Source organism: Pleurodeles waltl, chromosome 6 (assembly GCF_031143425.1).
Source record: "Pleurodeles waltl isolate 20211129_DDA chromosome 6, aPleWal1.hap1.20221129, whole genome shotgun sequence".
Taxonomy (NCBI): Eukaryota; Metazoa; Chordata; class Amphibia; order Caudata; family Salamandridae; genus Pleurodeles; species Pleurodeles waltl.
In genome coordinates, this window is record NC_090445.1 from 684,781,350 (window position 1) to 684,798,415 (window position 17,066).

The 17,066-nt window shown below is 41.9% G+C and overlaps 1 protein-coding gene across 2 annotated transcripts in view; it reads left to right on the top strand.

The window, feature by feature from the left end:
* Positions 1-17,066, top strand: part of CTBP2 (C-terminal binding protein 2) — a 135,292-nt gene that overhangs the window by 18,760 nt on the left and 99,466 nt on the right. For both annotated transcript variants that reach the window (XM_069239118.1, XM_069239119.1), the window contains exon 2: positions 14,910-15,064. In XM_069239118.1, the coding sequence (XP_069095219.1) occupies positions 14,910-15,064 (155 nt within the window). The remainder of the gene's footprint in view (positions 1-14,909; positions 15,065-17,066) is intronic.

Genomic DNA, 17,066 nt, shown 5'->3' on the forward strand with positions numbered 1-17,066 from the left:
TTCAATAATAGTCCCATTAAAGTTATCAAAATAATGGCAATGCCTTAGGTGTGAAGTTGGCCACAGCCCCGATGCCAAGAGAAGACCGATCTTAGAGGTCTGGCATGTGAACTATGAAAGATCTTGGGTAGGTAGTTTCTTAGAAAATGGGAATATGTCAATGCCAAAATGAAAAGGCGAGTCTTCAAGGACTTCCTGAATTTGAAAAAGTCCTTTACAGGTCTGAGGTTGTTAGGCTATGGGTTTCAGGGGGAGGTGCCCAGATGAAAAAGGATGCAGCTGCCATATATGTTATCTGAATTGTTGAGAAGACAGAAATATTTTTTTTCAGCAGACCTGGGACTCCAGGATGGATGGTTAGTTTAGGTAAGCTAGGGTTGGTGGATAGTGTTCCTGCAATTAACTGAAAAATAAATAAATTTAAATTAGGAGGAGTTATAATACCTTTAACATTTTAAATATGTTTAAATTAAAAGCATTTAACAGTTAGATTAGGGTTAGCATTGGTATATAAATAATTGAATAAACTGAAATTAAAAACAATTGTTTAAAAAAATGTAAGTATATGGTTAGCTTTAGGTTAAGAATGAGGTTTATATATTTTTCAATGTAATTTAAAGCTAGTTTACATATTTATTTGAATATACAGAAATTTGAATTAAATTAACTACATTGTAATAATCATTGAGTTAGTGGTAACTGTAGGATTTCAATATATTTATTATTGTTATCTAAACAGATGAAAACGTGGGATCATCCATTTTCGCAGATTAAAAAAAAAAAATTCTTATTATTTGAAAGTAATGAAAGTTAGATATGTGATTAGGGTGAAAATGAGATAACTGTTTATTAACGATTGCTTCAATTTAGGTGAAGGCAAGTTTCAATATTAATGACATGCATTGTAATTAAATGAAAACTAAGATTATGCAAGTGATTATCATTAATCTAAGGTTTAAGGCTAGGTAAGGCAAAGTAAAGGGGTTAAGGTTAAAGTAAGTTCAGTTTTTTGTTAATATTGGAATAATAAAGGTAGGATGAATTCACATCACAAGCCTCTCCCATGCTCTTAGAGACTCAGAAAGGCAGATAATTAGAAGAGAGGCACAACATTTTCCTTGGGCTTATCAGTATCAACAATCTCTAAATTATGCTGGTCCAAAAACCTGATCCCTCAGCAGCACCATGGATATAATTGAGCAGAGCCCCATGATATAATAACCAGCTCCATTAGACCATCAGCATCTCATGGTATGGTATGACGTTTCAACGCTTTTCCAGCATGAATTCTGAACATAAAATGAGAATGTCTTGAAAGTTTGACAAGATCCCCAGACAGTGAATTCCATTACCAGACTCTTTTGTGGCCTTCATATGTTTTTATCTTACATCTGCACTACTACCTCCAACCCTGCATCTCTATCAGGCAATTTGGAGTGGCTAAATGTAATTATGGTTAGAAGGGACAGATTTGTGAAACGCCACGTAAGAGTCCCTTTGTGCAGATGGTGCTTCCAGTCCCTCTGTAGTGTTCCAGCAGGACTATGTGGCTTATTTGTACTTTAATTCATTTCTTCTTTAATTAAAATGTAAAAAGACTGCAACAACCTTAATCCTCCAGGAAAGCTGAGACATGCCTGCCCACTGTGTATGGGATGACCCCAAGCATAAGGCCTCACCTTTTATTCTTGAGAAGTCTTTAGCTCGCAGAATATGTTGAAATAGGTGTCCCTAGTGTCTTTTTTGGGGTGCATTGTTAGAGAAAGCTACTCCTAGTCTCTTCTTCACTGATGCCTTATTGTTGGCATATTCTGGCTTCTCAGGAGTTATAGATTGGTGTTTGTTGAATCGTCTCCATTTTTACCTTGTGGTCACTTCTGTATTAGGTGAATGTTTACCCGTGGTTTGAGTTTTAGTTCATGGTCGTCCAGTTTGCACTTAGGACAGATTTTCTGTAGAATTCAATTGTTTTTGTTGCTCCAACTGAGTCTCACGGAAGGCTGTGTAATTATGATTTGCTGTTTTAGGTTTTTGAGATATATCCATTCTCAGGGAGGGCCTATTATAATGTCCTCCCCTGCTTGTTTATGCAGTGAGCTCTCATTTGTCAGCACACTATAGCCCTCATGACGAGTGGCCTGATAATGCCCAGTCGAAATTATGAGTTATTTCGAAGCACTGCAGCTCCGTGGTGCTTCATGCAGGAATTTCACCTGTTGCAGACAGACTGTCTCCTGGTAAAATACTTGAAAAAAAACGTGTTAATCGGCAAGGTGATTGCTGTTATGTCCCCTCCCCTGGAATTACCTGGACCCCCCAGTAAAGTTAATTGTGGATAGTAATATAACAGGAATTATTAAGACCATTCGTAATAAGGGCCTTTGAGGCATAACGTAGTTTATTCTGAAATGAGGCTCTTCCTTTTCTTGTAGGAGGTGAGCAGTACCATAGTATGGTGTTAGGTGGTGTTGTGTGAAGGGTGTGCGGGTACAGCACTATGAGATCTGATTCAGAGAATCCTTTGATGAGATTGTTCATTGCTATATAATGCTTTGTGGTGTAGCGCTGTGCTTTCAGACACTCATTAATGTGAAGCCAGAATTTAGAGATTCAGCCATGCATATGAAGCAGCAGAGGGGACACAACCCGTTTCAGTTCTGCCTCCATGGTATGGGCTAGTATTGTGCATCTATTTTCTTTTTCCGAAGTGTAAGGTCAGAAATTTTGCAAATCTCCATCCTATTCTACCTGCTGTGTTCCATGGATCATGCTTGGCTCCCAACTACACTGGATTGCAGTGTAGTCTGGATCGCAGATTTTCTGCTAGTTTAATACTTACCCCTACAGGTAGCCGGGAGTGTGTTTTACTACATTTCTATCAGGAGATTATTTATATTTTATTTTGCTGTCCTTTGTTAATTTCTGAAAGGCATAATTCTTGTCTTCCATAATAGAGGTGCTTTAGAGTGAGTTTTAGCCTACTCTGATGACTGTAGGAGAAGAATGCCATCTTCATATAGCAGACATTTTACTACTGGGTCATCTAATATTCAGCATGGTGTCCAAGTTTCTGCTAGCATCACTTGGTCATGGTGATTTCCTGTGATGTCCAGATTCAGTGATTCCTTCAAATTGAAGGGTCGAGATCGTAGAAGGTTGAAAACATCAGTGCTTGACTGACTTGGACCGATTTGAGCAAGTTGAGTAACTTGGCAGATTCCGGGGGCTCTCCTGGTTCCACAGCATCGCAGGAGTGTGGGGAGTTCATGGGGTGTTTTGTAGCCTGTTTTCTCTGGATTCTTAGCATTTTTAGCATGATAGTAAATGGGAAGCACATGGTAGATCGTCACTTCAGGACAATGGGTAAAGGAGGGACTCTTCTCCACTGTTTGGTGGTTTAAATTTCCTTACACCTCACAAAGGGCAACCTTTTAAGTTATAGATTCCCTCCATAGGGGAATCGGGCATCCCTAAATATTTAAACGAGTCTAGAAGAATAACCCCTGCATAAAGTGACACAACACTGTCCTTGCCATACTTATTTGTTGTCTGAATTCTAGGAAAAGTCACAGAACCACTTGGACTTCCATGGAGATGCTCCACTCCTGGAGAAAAACAGAAGGCGATTCAATCTAGAATTATATCTTAATGGGATACAGACCACAGGGGTCAGTAATGAGTGTGGTTACAGATGCTTGAATTTCTGTTGTTTATGAAGCTCGGCTATCTGTATGGCTAAGCTGGCAAGGTAGCCTTGACTGAGTCCCCTGCTGTATCAAGGCTTCTTTTTTATTATAATATTAAAAACCTGATTACGACACAGAAAATTGTGAGTTTCTTTGTTTATGATACTTTCTCTCTAAGTCCCTGGACCTTGAGAGGCTGGTGAAGACACTAATCAGCAGTGTAACAAACACCCTGGCAGCCCTCATGATGCAGGGAAGGGGGCAAGCTCCAGGGGGGCCTATCACCTCAGTACCCTGGCCTGAGGGCTCCTGAGTGAGTTTTAGGGGGGGGGAGAGCTCCATGCACTTTTCAGGACCACCCCCCAAGCTTCATTACACCACTGACACAAATGCATACAATTATGTAATGTACTTAAGAGGTGGTACCACCATGTGGCACCATCGCAGGAATATTCCCACACACGTACTCAGTAAATGGACTTAGGTGTGTTAGCCTGCTCCTTTTATGAGAAAAACAAAAAAAGCCTAGCTTTTGAATTAATCTCAGCTACTGGTGATTACTTTCAGCCACATTCTAGCCTTTTGTTTTTCCCCAGTGCGCCAGTCCACAAAAGGAGCCACAACTGCCAGACAAATTCCCTTTTGAACAGGAATACAAGCAACCCAGACTGGTTTCATTTTTATTGGGCCTCATCAGTGGGGAGTAGCATGAATCCTATGGCACAGTCAGTTATTGGACCTACGTCTGGGCATACCCATTGGCCTTAATGTGTTGTACTGAGAAAAACTAAAAAGTGTTAGGTGGAATGCTTGGATTAATTTGGGCATGCTAATTACTCTTGGCTACACTCCAGTCCACCATTTTTTGGCTACTGTTCTGCTTAAGACATGGATCAACTGCAGACAAAACAGCTAAAGTCCGGCTCCAAAAGGAACAGTCCACCCCAAACTGCCAGTCTAGGTCCCCTCTGAATGGGAGCACCAGCAAATTCAGACCAGGTTGCGACATGTTGGGTTTCATCAGTGAGGCGTAGCTTGAGGTTTGCAGTCCAGTGAACACTAAGGGGCTCATTATGAATTGAGTGGATGGAAAACTCCATCCGCCAAATTCCTGACAGGGTGGCCATTGCCTACGTGGCGACCTCACCACTGGAGTCGTTAAGAGTTTCCCGCTGGCCTAGCAGGCAACGGACTGCATTGTCACCGGCTTGTAATTGAGCCGGTGACAATACTGCAGCAAGCAGGGTACACAGCAGACAGTGAACATTACAATGGTGCTGGGCAGCCCCTGCAGCCCCCATGTGGCTCACTGCACCTGTTCTCTGCCAGCCTTTTCATGGCGTAAAAGGCGGTGTTACTGCCATGAAAAGGCTGGCGGAGAACGAGGTCGTAATCCCCAGGGCAGCGCTGCCATGGTGGATTAGGATCTCCGCCACCTTCAGACCGCTGGGATCCAAGATCCTGGCAGTGCTGGTGGTTACCTGGTGGTCCGACGGACAGAGTTTTAATGTGGTGGTCGGACTGCCACCGGGAGTGTGGCGTTCTACAGCCACACTCATAATGGGCCCCTCAGTCTGTGTTACCCTGTATGTACAAGAACATTATTTTAGGAATCTTTCTTCATATACCTTATTATATGACATATAATTTTAAACAGAATGGGTGTGTGGGTTTTTGATTTAGTGAAGAGGGCGCTTATTCCTATATTGTTAAAACATTCAAGGAACAATACCATTCGATGCAAAGGGTTTAATCTGTTAACATTTTTTCGAGGAGGTAGTGTTTTACTAAATCTGTGCTGGGGGAATCCCCTCCGCACACCCCTACTCTCCCCTCTGCCACCACCACCACTCACGTCTATGGTGGTGGGCGGTAGCCACTTTTTAAGGGTTTATGAGTACCCGAATCTTATCTCTTCTGGCTCTGATGCCTGGCGATGAGAGCTAAGGCTACTACCAAAAGAGGAATTAACACTCAATGCTCTGCTTTAATTAGGTATCGAGTTCCTCTGTGCTTTTTTTCTCTTATTAATATTTTGATCAAAAACATGTCTCTCTCTGACGTGTAAAATGTTGAAGTTTTCGAAAGACATTTTAGTTCAATTCAGACTGAAAAGCACACGATTGTGAAATTGTCTCAAAACCCATGAGACTGGAGTCCAAACCCTTAAGATTTCCCAGGTGTCCAAAAGAAGAGGCAGCCTTAGAGGGCGGGGTAGGAACCGTGCTTGCGTGCCCTCCTCTCAGATCCCGTGTGCTCCTTCTGTTCCAGAGCGCATCAATCCGAGCTGCACAGCACACAAAACCCAGATAACTCTGAGTGTTGACAGGCCGCACGCGAAATGACAGGACCCAGAATTGCTGAGCCCTCGGTTATTCCTGGTTTCAAATGTGTTACTGCACACAGATTTCTTCCGCTAAATGTGTGTGTGTGTAAACGTAGTTAATGACACTCGGTGTCAGTCTGTCCTCAGTGACTGAGAACTGGGTGAGGTGGTATCACCCACAGATGCTTTGCACCGCCGGCCTCGGAATCAGGTCCTAGGGAAGCTTACCCTGTTCTGTCTTCCATGTGTACTTGAATGTTTGAAACCGTTCTCCACTACCCTCTTTGATAAGCCTATTGGGTGCTTCAGGGGATCTTTCCATGTTCTGTGTGTGAGGAATGCAAGTCTGTGCTGGCTGTGCTGTGAGGGAAGGAAGTTTGCACTGCTGCTGGTCCTATTGTACCCCATCCGTGTCTTAGTGAAACTTGATAACCCCCGTTTAATGTGAAAAAGACAAAACTATTGGTGTAGCCCATGTCTAATATATTTTTGAACCAGTACACACTACTTCCTCATATACCTCATATATTACTGAAATCAGTCTTTTGTACACAATCATTCAGAGCGCCACTATTGCTAGACATGCATTAATCAAGATAGTGGTCACTTCTGCACTTAATTTAATGAGGTGTTGTACAGTATTTATTAAACTAATTGCTGAACATATCCTGTATATTAATGCTCTGCGGCGTAAGAGGGGCACCAGTGGAGAGCAGGATTACATTGCACACAGTCAGTTGATGCCAGAGTTGGAGATTATTGCCTAGTACCAGAATAATCTGCCAGTTTTCATTAACCTTAGCCTTAAATGGTTTGGTTCTCTCCTATACATGTGTCAGATTGTGAGCTAGATGCCCATCCTATATCTTGGTCGATGAATGCAATTAGAGAAAAACCTTCTGCTGACAACACATATCCTGTGTCTGGACTATAACAAGAATTGGAACAGCCTTGATTCTAATAATTAAAGTGATATGTTACCGTCTGCGACCATATTTATTGTCACGTTTCAGCCCAAAATCAGTGCAGGAGATGGTTTGTTGAAGAATGTCGAGGAGAAATCGAATTGACTAGCAGATCGATGGAGACCATTGTGGTGACGCAACATTGATTTAGGCTGAATACCTTTAAAAAAAAAAGCCCTAATTCCTTCCTACTGGAGCTCAGTGTAGCGAGTTAGAGGAGCACCAAGGAGGTTAGGATTATGGTGTACTAGGGTGTGAGTACGGCACATATTTTAATGGATGTGAAATGGGATGTAGGTAGTCTCCTTGTTAATCTTAGAGCAAGCATATCGTGCTTCTTAGCCTAAGACAAGGGAAGGTCGAAATTTTCACTTTCCTTATAAACTGAAGATTTGTGGGATCACCTTTCTCGTTCATGGCGTTTACCAAGCACAAATGTATATCTTGTCATTGTGGTGTTCCCTCCCACGCAACATCTCCCTTATTTTTTAGACTCAACCAGGACGGGTTAACAGAGTACGCAACAACCCAGAATTCATGCATTCATCCTTTAGCAGTGTCAGAAATGTGATGATTTTGTTATTTGGTGCTGGTTGGAAACACAAAGAGGAACAAAGATAACTCCAAACAATCACCTATTTAGAAAAAATACACCCAACGTAATTTAATTAAAACATTATTTTAATCTAACTTCCACTAGTTTCTTTAAAATGTTGTCACTTTGAGATTTTTCCAATTTCTGTGTGTGATTATGTTTGCTGTTTTTGTAAAATGCACATGCAGTCAGGAGGCCATTTAGAGCGCTGATAAAACATGGCATAATAGCATACATGGTCGCTATATCTTCATTACAATATATGTTTAATAAGAACCAAACTGGGGGCAGAAAATAGACCTGGGCACCAACATAAAAGTGGCCCACATTTACGAACTGGGTAGTAAAAAAAAACAGTGTCCCACATTTGTTAATCGAGCAAATGAGGACTTTTTAAGACATATTGTCTTGGTGGTCTCTGAGGGGTGGGAAACCACTTGTAGTTAGGCTCCCTGTGGCCACTATGTGTGGTAATATTCGAGAAAAGCTGCAGTGAAATTCAATATGCTCTTTCCTTTTCAAAAAGAAAACAACATTGACACATCCCTGGTCTTCTATCCACAAAGTGCGATTGGTCCATCCACACTGCGTGTAATGAGATAACTGCACCCATGGCCCTCGCAGTGCTGCTTGTTACTGCTGCCTTGTTTTTATTTAAAGATTTTTAGTGTAGCCCATACACAGCCACAAAACCAGACCACCACACCATAAAACTGACCCACATACAACCGCAAAGCCGCCTCAAACACTCACCTCTCAAACCGGCCCATTTGGTACTGGCAGATTACCCTATAGGTCAGTCCAATTCTGTATTTAATCACATAGCATATATGTACTTTGTTCATTGTTTTATAGCATAAATGACTGCCTTACTCTTTAAATATGGATTATTTTATTTCCAAAACTATTATCTTCTCTTACAAGTAGATGTGAGTGGTTTAGATTTCTAGATAAATTCACTTTATACATATAATCACATTCATATATCATATATAATTGCTTGTGCTTGGCTTTAACCGTAACATAGTTCTATTCCCTTTAACGTAGTGAGGGATATGACAGGCTTGTGACATCACTTCCTGTGGCATCAGTTTGTGAGAAGCCACTACACTTAGCTTGAGCTAATTAATCCCTTACTATTTTCTTTAGGATGTATGTCCTGGGCGTGGTGGTAAATTCCTTACAATAACCAGACTATTAAACAATTTAAGGGAAAGTTAATAGGTGTGTTCCCCAGTGGATCACTAGGCCAAGGTGTTAAATTGTTAATTGCTAAAGAAAATGTGGATTTTGCAGCTGCAAAAGGGGATGTTGGTTGCTTTCTCCCTTCCCAGCCACACTCCCAGCTGATTTTTTTCCATAAATGAGAGATGTACGTTTGTAAATTGCCCTTGTCTAGTTCGACGAAATACAAGAGAAAAGGCGTTCTTAAGATAAGTGGTCCTGCCGTTTCTTTTAGAAAAGGCAGAGAGTAAATTAATAAACAAAAATTACATTTTTAAAAACAAGAGTCAGCATTCAATTTTGCTTAAATAATACAAACATAAGAGACATAGCAGGAGAGAATGGATCGAGATCCCCATTCCCAATTATTTCCTTACATATAGGACCACATTTTCGGAGGGTCACCTGGGATGTATCAGGAGCCACCCAGTGGTGCAGCAGGTGCAGTGGCATGGGGCCCAGAGATCTGACTATAGCTGGATGTTACTACCAAACCAGCATGCAGGGTGGCCATTTTCCTTCCTTTAACTTGCACCCCATTTCTATGCCACCGGAACCACCAGAACCACCAGAACGAGAACTATGCATCTGCCTGCTTACTGGACTCCAGCGCGCTCTGAAGCAGTCCATAGACGTCATGATAGCGCTATAATAATCACCTGAGCAATTAAACAGTTCCTGTTGGAACACCCCAGCTTTGTGTGCTTTCTCTCAGTAGTTCTCTGTGTTTACTGTAGGCCAAAGTAGAGTAGGTTAGGTTTTCTCACAGTAATGTGGTGCTGGTCTTGCCTATCGAGACTTCCCTCAGTTCAGAGGGCGTTTTCGTAATGGTTTGACAAATCCCGGATATCGATCTTGTTAGTACAGTTTCTGGGTATTCCTTCAGTGTGTTCTTTCTTCCTTCCCACATTTACCTAAACATAGGCTGATCCAGAGACAAGAGCTGTATATGAAATATCGAGATTCTTATTTTATTGATTTGAAATAATACTGTGTCTAGAATACTGACTACCAATATATGTTGATTGCCAATATCGTGGACTCATCGCAGCAGGTCAATGAAAAACTCGATAAAGTGTTAAAACGTCAGGCAAAAGTGCAAAGGAGGCGAAGAGGCTGAACAGTAGAGCCTTCGGAGTAAGAAGCTTTCAATTATGGGTATCTTAATTATTGCAACATAGTAGCATATAAACAAGAAGTAAAATGCACTGTGTTACTCCAATATAAACAAAAAACTGTTTTCATATTTTTTAAACCTAATGGTTACAATTTAGTGCTGGCACATTGCATTCAAAGCAAGAAACCACAGTATTATTTACATTTAAATGTCGATTACGAGCTGGAGACAATGCTGTAACCTGTTTCCTGCCAGGCCGGAGGGCTAAAACTGAGGTTTCCATCTGCTGATCTAGAGGGAAACTCTTAATAACTCCGGTGGGGTGGTCGCCACAAAGGCGGCAGCCACCCTGTTGGGAGTTTGGTGGGCGGGCTTTCCTGTCTGTCAAACTCGAAATGAGGCCCAAAGTGTTGCAAAGCAGAAAAGGCACCTTTCCAGTGTGAAGTACCTATTGTACTGGAAAATAAATACCTATGAGTCAGTTTGAATCACGGTAGTGGCGCAAAGCCTTAGTTAATCTGGGCCTGAACCTTTCTACAGAAGTGCAATTTTGCAAACAATGCGAAGATCTTTATTCTTGATGAATCAGAATTGCTTTCTTCTCCCGCTTAACAAATTTCAAAGCAGGCAGAGGAGCTGTACTTTGCAGTGTTGGGTTATTGTCGCAAGAAGGATTTGGCATGCGAATGCCACCAGCCTAAAAGTGGACATTGACAGGTGAGGTGACCCCATAAACATGCTTCTTTTTGTTCAACTTAGAGATAGACGTGGAAGGCAGCTTAGTTATTGGAATATATGAGTCCCTCTGTGCAGCATGAAAGATGTCCAATGGAAAAAACGCACGCGATGAATATGAACTTCTTTGTCTTTTTGTCTTATGTATCTACTAGCTGAGTAATTTGTATAAAATGTATTCAAACGTTTCCAAAAGTTTTAAAAGGTAATGTTCTAAAATTTCACTGAGCAACCAGGGAGTTAAAAAAAAAACGGGCCCGTCACCGATGAGCTGAACACTTCCAGCCGGTCCTAAACCTTTCCTACTCACTTAGGCTGAAAGTGTATCTGCCGGTGTCCCCCCTCTCTGCGGAAGGAACCCGGGTGCCGTCTACTGTTAGCTGACTCCACAGTGTAATCCTGCGGGGTGGGAGCAAGTGCTCCTGTGGTTAACATGGGGATGAGGAAGTCTGACCCTGGCTCTATACCAGCCAACCCCCACCTGTGGCCCAGTCTCTCTTTTCTAGAAGTATCGTCGAATAGCTCGCAATACTATTTTTATGTAAAATATATTTCACTATTGGGGTTTAGCAGTTTGATTTGTATGTTGTTTGTTTTTTCCTTTTCACATCAATGATCTGGCTTTATTCTGTTCACGTTTAATCAATTTGGATTTAAGTGACTGGAAATTGATTTGTATTTTCTTACTGTATTTCGTTGTGTTACCTATTCGGTGCTGCCCAGTGCCTGAAATGGAAAGACATAAGTGCTGGTACTCTCTGTTCCAGAGTACCTGTTTGCTACTGAGAAGCGTCTGTACTACACTTTGCATATTAAAGAAGTGCAGGTACTGAGGCAGATACTTTCTCACTCTTTGGGGCATAATTATGAAACTCCTACATCGCCCTTGCGTGTCACAACGAAGCACAAGAGCGACACAACTCTTAAGTTAGATTTATCAAGCCAGGCAAGTGCGCCCTGAAGGTTGGCATCTCCTCCTCCTGGGTACTATATCTGTTCCCCTCGTCGGCAGCACTGCCAACTCAGCATCACCTGAGAGGGTCTGAGTCTGAAGAAGAAAGAAGTGCTGAGAGAGAAAACGGAGTGGTCAAATGAAAGTTTCAAGGAGCAACTTTGTGACCTGACCCTGGACCACCGTTGACAGTGAGGTCTACTCACTTTCAGAGCACAGTGAGTCACTCTGCAGCACCGAACCCCTAAGTAATATTGCTTTGTGGTCAGTGCCTCTACAGTGAGTCCTCAGCACCTCTTCACTGAGATATATGGCATGCTTAGATTGGAACAAACACAAAGTGTGCCTTGAAGAGGGAAAAGCTGTAGACTTGTGAACATGGCACATTTGGATTTTTGAAGTGAAGCCTATAGTTTTATATACCTGAATTAAGGCTTAGTTATTAGCTTCTGTACTTACTGCATGGGATGATTAATCATCCTTACTGTCTAGGGTCCCTGATGCACATTAATTACTACAAGAGGCTACCTATAATTGTTACTGGGTTCAAATTGATCGCTTGACTGTGTGGGGCTATTGATGCTTATTGCACCCTGGGGTCATTGATGCTCAATACATCTTCTGTCCGTTGATGCTTCTTGCAGCTTGGAGCCATTGATGTTCAATACCGCCTGAGGTCTTTGATGATCCTTTGTGTTTGATACCATTGATGTTTGATTCAGCCGGAAGGCATTGATGCCTATTGCAGCCTAGGCCACTGGTGTCCTTTATAGCTTGGGGGCCAATAATGTGTGTTACAGCCTAGAGAAACAATGCTTAACACCAGACTTAGTCAATATGTTCACACTAGTTTAGCGTTTTTCTTGCTAACATAATCATTACTTTTTGGGACCATTAATGTACATTACTACACCGACTAATGATTCCTCCTGACTGTCTAGGGTCACTAGTGCACATTAGTTGTACCAGAGGCCATAAATACTTGCTACTGTCTGAGAACAAATAGATGCATGTTCTGGGTGTGACCATTACTGCCTGGAGAGACTGATGCTCATTACTGCTGGGGCAATTGATACATGTATTGTGTTGAGCCATTAACACATGTACTATGTGGGGCCATCTAATACTCGTTACTAGCATTATCTGTGTGTGTACTGTTTGGGTAATACTGAAGCTTCTTATTGGTTGGACATTACTGAATGGGGTTATAAATGCTTACTGCTGTCTGTGACCATTAATGCACGTACTGTGTGCTGTGATTAATGCCTGTGCTTGATGGGGCAAATGATGCTCTTTCCTAGGGTTATTAAAGCTCATTGTTAGATCCGTTGATGTGTGTACCCTACTGGACCATTGATGGTTGTATGTTAAAATATAGAGGTTAACACTATGTACCTACAAAAATATTGCATCCATCTTGACACCTACTACCACATCGTTAAGGTAAATATATATATATATATATATATGTATATATATATATATATATATATTTACCTTAACGATGTATATATACAAGTATACATAGCTAAGAATAGGTTTACTAGTCCTAACCCCATGCCTATTGCCCTTCATGAAATAATAGTAGTCTATATAGTGGATGCAATATTTTTGTTATGCAGTATATCACATGCAATACTGTGCCCCGCCTCCCACTTTAAATGATGTTTATTACTAGTGTGAATGATGCATGTACTGTGCGGCGTCACTCATGCTACTTACAGCCTGGATTCACTGATGCTTTTATTGTCTGGTGATACTCATGTATGAGGCCATTGACAAACATCACTGGCTGAGGTCATTACTACACATTACTGCCTGAGGCCATTAATGTGTATTGTTGTCTTTGTCCACTGATGCACATACTGACTGTTACTACTAAGTCAAATGGTATCTGAGGTAGTCTGATTGCTTTGACGCATGCCATTGCCTGGGCCGTTGGTGCATACTGCTATCAACGAGGACTAATACTTCTTTCTCAGTGGGAACATTAATGATTGTCATTGCTGTCTATGACAAGTAATATTCAGTTCTGCCTACAACCAGGGCTGCAAATGCTGCCAAGGACCTTTCAGGTACATCATTTTGGAAGTCATTGATTCATGTTCCGCAGGGAGCCTCTGATGATTGTAATATGTGCAGCACTAATGCATATAGTGAGTGCTGTAAATCCACATGCTGGTAGCAGCTAGTAATGCATGTTTTCTGTAAAGGCACTACTGCTCGTATTGTCTCAATGGTGATTTTATTCCTGTTGGGAGATTGCACATTGAATTTGAAGTCCTTGATAAATTATCCGTTTAGATGCAGTTTTGGTAATGTGTTTATTTCAGCAAGGCATTCGAGTTATATTATTAACTTTACCAAAGTGACTGACATCACTTATTATTATGTAATTGAACTCGAAGTTCATTTGATGTCACTTGTGATAACATCAGTTATGCAAATTACTACTCAATGTAAAGAATTTTGAAAAACTGAAAACTTGGGGATTCTGTTTTAAGCCACTAAAAAAGGTGCACTTTGGACCTGGTATGAAAGAACTTCAGAAATCTCAAGGTATCCATGTTTAGAGTGAGCAGTCACTATCCTTTTCTCCACATGAGTTCTGGTACATTTTCTTTCACACAGAATTTCAGGTAGCGCAATTAAAAGACTAAAGTATGGTTCTGCTTTTAATAATTTTTTCTACTAGCGATAATGTCACCGAGTGCTTAAAGTGATGTATGAAAATGAGAGGCAGACTTCTAGCATTAAAATAGCACACATAGGCATGCTGAAAATGTGACTGCAATGCCAATCGTTCTGTGTTACTCCTATACTCAGTTTTACACCAAACACTTCATCCTACCATTAACTAGAGAGGGAGCGGGAAAGAGGGAGAGAGAGAGAAAACAAACCTTCTTTGTGCCCTTGTTTACATGTGCCAGAGAGAGTAATTTGCTGGGATATTAATGTCGCTACTTCCCTTAGTCGAGTCCAGCCTTAAACACCTAAAAAAGGCCCATACTTTTACTTTTTTAGCGCCGCATTTGCATCATTTTTTGACGCAAAAGCGGCGCAAACGTACAAAATATAATTGTATTTTGTAGGTGTGCACCGCATTTGCGTAAAAAAATGACGCAAACGCGGCGCAAAACAAGTATAAATAAGGGCCTAAGTACTGATCAAGAAACTTTACAAATGCATTCTGACTCGTTGTGTCGCCCAAGCAGGGAATCCGATGCTCCATTCGCTATTTCAGGGCAGCAGGTAACTTGCAGTGCTGGTGAGTAGCTCATCTGGTATTTTTGCTTTCTTCCGTTACAGGTATCCGCCCACAAGTAGTAAATGGACCGATGCAACCACGGCCCCTAGTAGCGCTGCTGGATGGGCGGGATTGTACAGTGGAGATGCCCCTTCTGAAGGACCTGGCCACAGTGGCTTTTTGTGATGCACAGTCCACACAGGAGATCCATGAGAAGGTTTGTATCTGCTTCAAATATCACCTTGTTTGTGCTGCGCATCTGTGAGTAGAGAAGGAGCAACATAGGTCAACAAATGTTGCCAGGAGGACATCAGGAGTGTGACGTCCTATCTCACACGTGTGCCACAACAATGTCTCTGGTGGCATGTGATCTTTGGACAGTTTTCACTGTGTCCAACCATTTAGCAGTTCTTCCTTATGTGTCCTGATGGCAGCACCTTTGTGTTTTACTTGTTGCAGACATGGTGGCATCTCTATATGAGATCTTGTGGCTCTTGATTTTGTACGAGATCAGTTGGCAGACCTCTTGGTGTGTGATATGTTGAAATTCTACGTGAATATGTTAGAGGCTGGGTATTGGTAGGTGTAAGTACACTCCTACCACTAGCAATACACCCCCAACACAGGGTTGTGCCCAGTCAAGGTCCCTCAAAGTAGCCCCCGGCTCAAACTCTGCATGCTTGGCAACGAGCAGTCAGGCTTACCTCAAGAGACAGGTATGTAAGGCATTTAAACACACCAATACAGTAAATAAGTAAGATACAGCACACAATGCAAATCCCACACAAATTTATGAAAATAGTAATTATTTTTATCTTAAAAATGACACCAGAATGACAAAAAACAATCTATGAAACCGGAGATTTGAATTTTCAAAGATTAAAAGTGAAACTAGTGCTTGGAAGCAAATAACTTTCAAAGGGAAGGTTGCACTGGACTGGGACACAGTCAAAAGTTCCAGCCGTTTGCAATGTAACACTTTTACACTTACTTCCAGATGTATTTTTTGATGAAGGAAAGTGATCGACAACCCCAATCCAAGGTTGGCACCCTGCAGCTCATTGGGCAAGTAGGCCTACTGGCTGTCCACCAAGATGATTGAAAATGGCTGATCTGCATTGGAATTCAGATCTACTGCCTGAAACCACAAGAAGAAGAAGAACTGCATTGGGATTACAATTCCCACAAAGCATCTGACCAGATCCTTGCACATCCACTGGACGCACCCCAGGCTGGGGACTTTTGTGGAAGTTTGATGCAGGAAAGTAATCCACAACCCCATTCCAAGGTTCCAGAATCTCTGAGCCCCTTGCTCCTTGGGACATTAGGACTACAATTCCCATAATGCATGTGGCCAAACCCTTGTAAGTCCACTAGACGCACTCCAGGCTGGGGACTTTTGTGGAAGTTGGTGCAGGGAAACTCTTCTAACCCATTGCTTCAGGGAGTCCACTACCAAGTTCTTTTTGAAGCAAGGCAAAGTCCTTTGGGGTGTGGTTCCAGTGTGCCACAGGCCAGTCCTCAAGTGTGCAGGCCTCTGGGTTGCAAACCAGGTTTTTCAGTAGGGCAGTCATTCTTCTTCTTGTGGTTTCAGGCAGCAGATCTGAATTCCAATGCAGATCAGCCACTTTCAATCATCTTGGGGGACAGCCAGTGGGCCTACTTGCCCAATGAGCTGCAGGGTGCTACCCAGAGGTATGACAACTACCCCCAAAGAGTGGCATCTTCTTGTCCCAGACTTACAGGGTCTGTCATTGCCAATTGGAATTATACATATTACCATATACATTTTTATCAGAGCACTGCCCCTGGGTCTGGTTAGCGGAGCCCAGTGCACCGTCAGAGTCAGAAAACCAGTGTCTAGGGGTACAAAAATGGGGGGGAGGGGTGCAAAAGTGCGGGCCACTGCATAAGACCCTGGTTTCTCACAGTATAAGATCGGTTGGAAAATATTTTGCTGTAAGACCTGTCAAGTAGCTTTTTTGTGCATAAGTTGGTGGCAGTACTTTTTCTATGCAGCTTGTTGGCAGCTTTTTTTTATGTGAGCTTACGTTTAATATATTGCAGCAAAAGCTGTTTTCGGAGATGATGTGACAGAAGTTTTTTGTGTGTGACCTCCTGGCAGCTTTCTTTACATGTGAGTTGTCAGTAACTTCTATGCACGTGGTTTGTCAAAAAATGTTTTTGTGGGAGAGCTAACTGCAGATTTTATGTAACAG